General features: G+C 21.3%; 1 protein-coding gene across 1 annotated transcript; it reads right to left on the reverse strand.

The window, feature by feature from the left end:
• Positions 1–2945: 2945 nt before the first annotated feature.
• Positions 2946–3470, reverse strand: LOC124925017 (probable peroxygenase 5). Its single transcript, XM_047464993.1, has one exon. The coding sequence runs from the start codon at positions 3468–3470 to the stop codon at positions 2946–2948; it is 525 nt and encodes a 174-aa protein (XP_047320949.1).
• Positions 3471–6737: the final 3267 nt, after the last annotated feature.

The raw sequence follows: 6737 nt of genomic DNA on the forward strand, positions 1-6737 counted from the left end.
TTATATTAATAAAGTTAATGGTCAACTATTAATCTAACTCTTAAAAAAAATTCAGAGTATCTATGTATATAGTGTAAATATTTTAATTTGATTTTGTTAAAACATAATAATTTTTATATATTTTTTTTTATAGAGTAATAAATTTGGTCAACTTTCCATTTTACAATTATATTTTCGGTTTGGATTGCTAAAATTTGAATTGGACTTATATTTTAAATTCTTATTTCTGAAAAAGTTCAATTAATTATAATAATATTTAAAAAATTGTATGTAATCTTCTTCTTGGTGTCCAAATAGATTAATCAAAGTCTTAAAGTGAATATATATATATATATAATATTAAAATGCTCTTTTGTCAAAACTAAAGGGATATTAAAAATTAAATTGTAATTTCTCTTTTTAATTTAAATGATGAAACATATAAAAAAATTGATACTAGAATCCAATTTTAATTTCAATATTAAAGATGTTTTTTAAAATAAAAATATATAATTTTTCATTATATATCTAATATATTCTAATCTTTAAATTCTTCATTTATTTAAATTTTTTCATATATATATATATATATATAAACATTTAAAAATTTATAGTTTTAAATGAGTAGGTATACGTCAAATTAAGTAAGATTTATTCTTTTTATTTTATTATCAAATTACTTTGTGCTCATTTTTTAATTGTTTGTGTACACTTTTTTGAATTGTTTTAATAGTTTTTTATTTTGTATTTTTATTTTATTTTTTATGTTTAAATGGATAAATGTTTATAATATATTTTGTAATGTATTTTTGTGATTACTATCTTAATAACAAATATTTTATTGTTCATTAATTAAATGTAATTTTAATAAAGAAAAAGATATAATAATTTTAATTTAAAATAAATAAAATAAATTTAATAAAATAGCATCAAATATATATAACAAACTAAACTTTAAAAATAAAATGAATAATCAAATTTATTAAAAGACGAAATATTACATACTTTTTACATTCATTCATATAACAGCGATATTTTATTTATAAAATCAATAACAAACTGATCTATATAAATAAACTCTCATAGACAAACTATTTGAAAGAACTTTTACTTATAGAGAAATATGAAAAATTTATTGTATACTGTATATATATTTTGATCTTATTCATTTTTACAAAATATATACCTATAACATATATATATATATATATATATATATATATATATATATATATATATATATATATATATATATATATATATATATATATATATATATATATATATATATATATATATAATAGAAAACATAAATATATTATATATAGATGATTTTAGAGATTAAAATACTTTAATATATTAATATATTATATTATATTATATTATATTATATTATATTATATTCTATTATATTCTATTCTATTCTATTCTATTCTATTCTATTCTCTTTATTTTATTTTATTTTATTTTATTTTATATTATATTATATTATATTATATTATTAATACACTAACTTGCTATCTTAGATTCCCATAATATTATTATTTTATTTTTAGCTTTTTCTTTATACAGAAAAAAACTAGTTTATCTTAAATTCTCAATTGCAGATATTATCTTTGAAGAGTTAATTTTGGGATTTCTAATTTCAAAACACGATATTTGGAACTAAAATTATAGGAATTAAGATTTTGTATTTAACGATATCAAACGTTTTTAACTTATTATATGACATTTATAAATAATTAAATAATTTCACTAATTTAACTAGAAATTACAGTTTTAACCATCATTATTTGAAATTAGTTCTACTTTCTTTTCATGATTTTCATGTTCTCTTTCTACACTATAAAAATTGAGAGACTATAAAAATTGAGAGAGAGTCTTTGTACGCTATGAAATAGAAAAAAATATAAATGTTCAGTAGGCATTTTAATTCTTTTCGGTACGTGGCATAAAAAAGCTCAAATTATCAAATGAATGAACCAGCACCAGATAAATGAAGATCTCTATTCTATTAATAAATCACTGGTAGCCGGTAGGTTTCAATCCGATATTAAAATTGATCTCTAAAAAATAAAAAAGACCAAATTTCACTGAAAATAGCAAAATTATTTGAATTTGTGATATATTGTTAAAATTTGATTTGTACGGTGTAATATTTTGCTACTTCAGATTTTCAAAATGTATGTGATATTTGTTTTGTCTCGGAGCTTATCATTGTTCTATATATTCATTCATAAAATAGTTCAAAATTTAATTAAACGTTAATAACTTAACTTAAAATTTTCTTTTCTAAATCAAATTAATTTAACGAAAGCATAGATTCAATGACTGATCTTAAGAATATGCTTGTTGAAAATGAAATGAATCATGGGTTGTAAATTTATTTTTAAAAAAAATATGTTAATGGGCTTAAGAATTTGAGTATCAATGCCTAATGAAGGCCATAAGATTTCTAATTCTCAGCTTAATATTTGAAATGGTTCATAGTAAATGATGATGATTTATTTGACCCTAATAGAAATCCAATCCTAGAAAATAAGATTTTCTAGCCCAAAACATGCCTAAAATACGAAAAATGTTGTGATTAAAAAGCAAGCAAAGAAACTAGTTACAATCTTCCAAAACAACTACTGCAATAGAAACCCTAATTCGATTAATAAAAAAACCATGGGAATTGAAGAGTATTTTTGACGGCAAGACTTGTTTGAAATATAAAACTAAAAAATCTATCCACCAAACCTATAAAGAGACCTTCCTTGTCTCTACAAAACCTAGACAACCGTGTATCGTCGTTTATTGATCCGTATATTATCATAATTTATAATATTGTGATAATATATCTTACTAATGTATTATTTATATTTATATTTCAATGTACACAACATACCTTCTCTTACAAATGTAACATGATATTATTTAATATTTTATTATTGTTGAAACAAGATACAAATTTTGTAATTAAATTATTTGCCCTTATGACTCTTCTCCAACTGATAAAACAAGGTTCCATCATAAGTGGCCCTTACAATAGATTTCTGTAACAAACCATCCTTATCCTTGCACATGTTATACAACATTTTCCATTCTGTATAAGCAGCAATCGATCCAGCAGTATCCTTAGGTACCTTATTACCCTTCAACATCGCCCCCAATTCACCTTCTGTTAAGGCAGTTTTATGTGTAACCGCATACTTTGTAAATATCTCCTCAAACTTCGATTCCACAAACATTCCTTCATTGTCATACGCACCCGTGTCGCTCCCGTGTTTGCCTCCCTTAATGTTCTCTACCTCTATTGGTAATTGCAATGACGGAGGTTTTCCAGGCCGAGTTTTCTGGCTAAGGCCTTGATGGATGAGAGCCGCAGCCGCAGTGGCCAAGGCAAAGTTAGTACCCATTGCCCTGAATCCTTCAAATGTCTCCTTTGGATAAATAATTCCATCCTTGTTTCTATCGAAGAAAGAAACGTGTTTTTGCAATGTAGTCATATTATTCCCCAAAACATTGGTCTCGTAGGCAGCCATTTCTAGCATCCATATGATCAAACAATTAATTAGTACAAACACAAATCATTAATATATATACACAAACAAAGAGAATAAAACATATATACTTTCGTTGATGTCTTTTGTATCCTCAATCGTCATAAAATCAGAAGAAACTTTAATCCACATATTTGATGCAAGAGCCAAAAATATGAACATACATAATGTTTTCATTTTAATGATAAATTAAGAGGAAAGGATGAATGGATTATTAATTTTGTATTTGAGATTGAAGGAGTGTGGTGGCCATACTTATAGGCTGAATTATAATATTAAAGTTAATTGGTCATCTATTAGTCTATTTATTAAAAAAATATTCAGTATCTTTGTATATATTGCAAAAATTTTAATTTGATTTTGTCAATCATAATAATTTTATATTTAATTCATTTTATAGATTACTAAAATTTGAAATGGACTTATATTTTTATTTTATTTTATATTATTTTTAAAAAAATGTCCTTGTATATCAAAATAAAAAATATTTTTTAGGTATAACTATAATACTAAAATAAGAAAAAAATCAGATATCTTCCATGATAATAGAACTCTATATCTTCAGTTATTAATAAAATTGTCAATTCTCCTAATTAAAATTTTTCATCAATTCAGTATATGTTGAATAATTTCTATAAATTTTATAAATGTAATTCAAATCGCTTGTTAAATTTCAATAATTTGTAGAAATTATATCTATTTTTGGTTAATTTACCTTATAATCACAATTTCTATTTTCATACTTTTTCCTTAATGTTAACAATATTTGTTATTTGTATAATTCTTTTCTTTTTTTTAGAAGTTCATGCAAACTCTACTCATGTATTCTAATCTATAAATTCTTCATTTATTTATTTATTTTCACCTCAAACGTTACATTTATTAAATAAAAATAATTAAAGATTTTTTTAAAATAAATATATATATATAATTTATTTTATTATCAAATTACTTTGTGTTGTCTTTTTAATTGTTTGTTTACACTTTTTTTAGTTTGTTAGTGCTATATATATTGTTTAATATTATAATTTGTTTGTTTTTTTAAAGTGAATTCTATGTTTAAGATCATCTCCGAACTGGAAACGGATACTCAAAATGGGATTTATCCTCCAACCAAACTCCAAATGTAAACGCAAAAATTTTTCCTTCCATTTCTTCTCCACCAATATGCGTTTTTATTATACACAATTTCATATATTTTTTTATTTACATTTTAGCCCTTCAACTTTTATTTAATTAATTTTCTATATTAAATTTATTTATATATGTTATTTATATTTTAATTTATTTATATTTTAATTTATTTATATTTTAAATTTTTATATGTTTTTTTTATTTCTATTTTAATTTGTTTATATGTTTTATTTATTTATATTTTTATTTTTATCTTATATTTTATATTAAACTTATTTATATAATTATTAATTTAATTTATTTATATAATTTAATTCATTTATATAATATTTTTTATATAACATAAATTTATAATAATGTTCAAAAAAAAATATTAAAATAATACTAAAAAAAAGTTTGTAAAATATTGTGGTGTAATTTATAAGTTTGTAAAATATATGGGGTAATATTAAAAGGTTATAAATGTTAAGATAAAGAAGAATATATTTATTTATTTTTTAGAATTAATTTTTTGGTTTGAAAAGAATTACTGTTTGATGTGACATTTACACCAAAATAAGTTTGAAAATTAATTTTTCGGCCGGAGATGGTGGATAAATATTTATAATACTTTTGTGATTAGTATATATATCTTAATCAAAATATTTTATTGATCATTAATTAAATGTAATTTTAATAAAAATAATAACTTTAATTTAAAATAAAAAAAATTAATTAAAAAAATTAGAACCAGATATAACTAAATAAATTTAAAATAAAATGAATAATCAAATTTATTCAAAGACGGATTATTCATACTTTTTACATTCACTCTTATAATAGTGATATTTTATTTATAGAATGAATAACAAACTATAATAGAATATTTATATAAATGACTATGAGTAGATATTATACTATAATATAAATTTAATTATTTGAAAGATTTTGACTTATGGGAGAAAGTTGAAATATTTATATATTGTATACTGTATATATATTTCGATCATATACAAATTACAAAATATATAGATATAATATACAACATAAATATATAGATTATTTTAGACATTAAAATACTTAATTGGTTGATCTCTTTGAATTCTTGCTATCTTAGATTTCAGTAATATTATTCTTTTATTTTTAGCTTTATCCTTCTATATAGAGGAAAACTAGTCTATCTCAATTGTAAGATTATTTTTGTAAAAAGTGGATTAATAAATTGAAATGATTTGAATTTGTGATAATTTTGTTACAATTTGATTTGTGTAATATTTTGGTATATATTTGTAATTTTCAAAATGTACTTTGATATTTGTTTTTTTCCAAAGCTAGCTTATTATTATTCTATATTCATATAAAAAAAGATTAATTTTCTTTTTAAATTATCCCATTTATATTAAAAATGATAAATAAAATCATTTTAAGTACATAACCAAAAACATGAAAATAAAAAATAAAATATAACAAATCACAAAAATATAAAAATAAGAAAGAAAAAAAATATACATGCACCTTACATAAAAAATTATCAAACTCGTATCCTTAAAAAGAACGAATAACTCTCTAATCAACTACACCCGTTTTCGAAATCGATTATAAAAAATCGTCATAATAATAACATTATTAATGATACGCATCAAACTACTAATATCATTGAAGATTCAACGATTTTCTTCAACTAGATAATACAACAAAAAATAATCGCGATAGTAACCAAAATATGTATTTCTCTCCTATCAATTGTCTCAATCAAAATTTAACATCGATTATCCAAATATTCGAACATCATCAAGTGAATCTCTCTTACATAGTAGTCACCTTTGCCAATTCAAAAGTAAATGAGTCGCCAGTACCACATACATACGACAACAAATTACAAAAATGCAACTTTTTTCTTAAAAATACAAAAATCTCAATAATCCACGTTCTCTATGTCTCATTTATTATTTGTATATGACACTTTTTGAATGATTCAGGCTACTAGAAAAAAATGTTAAGCATTTTCGTGATATTCTCTAGTTATTTGGAACGTGTTTTGAACTGCGTGTTAATTTTTCTAAGTCTGATATAAACTTCTCTAATTTAGTTTCGTCTAAG

This window comes from Impatiens glandulifera, chromosome 2 (genome assembly GCF_907164915.1).
Source record: "Impatiens glandulifera chromosome 2, dImpGla2.1, whole genome shotgun sequence".
Classification (NCBI taxonomy): Eukaryota; Viridiplantae; Streptophyta; class Magnoliopsida; order Ericales; family Balsaminaceae; genus Impatiens; species Impatiens glandulifera.

Bases quoted from the DNA above. Each gene is read 5' to 3' on its own strand.
- LOC124925017 (XM_047464993.1), bottom strand. From the start codon at position 3,470: ATGACTACATTGCAAAAACACGTTTCTTTCTTCGATAGAAACAAGGAT.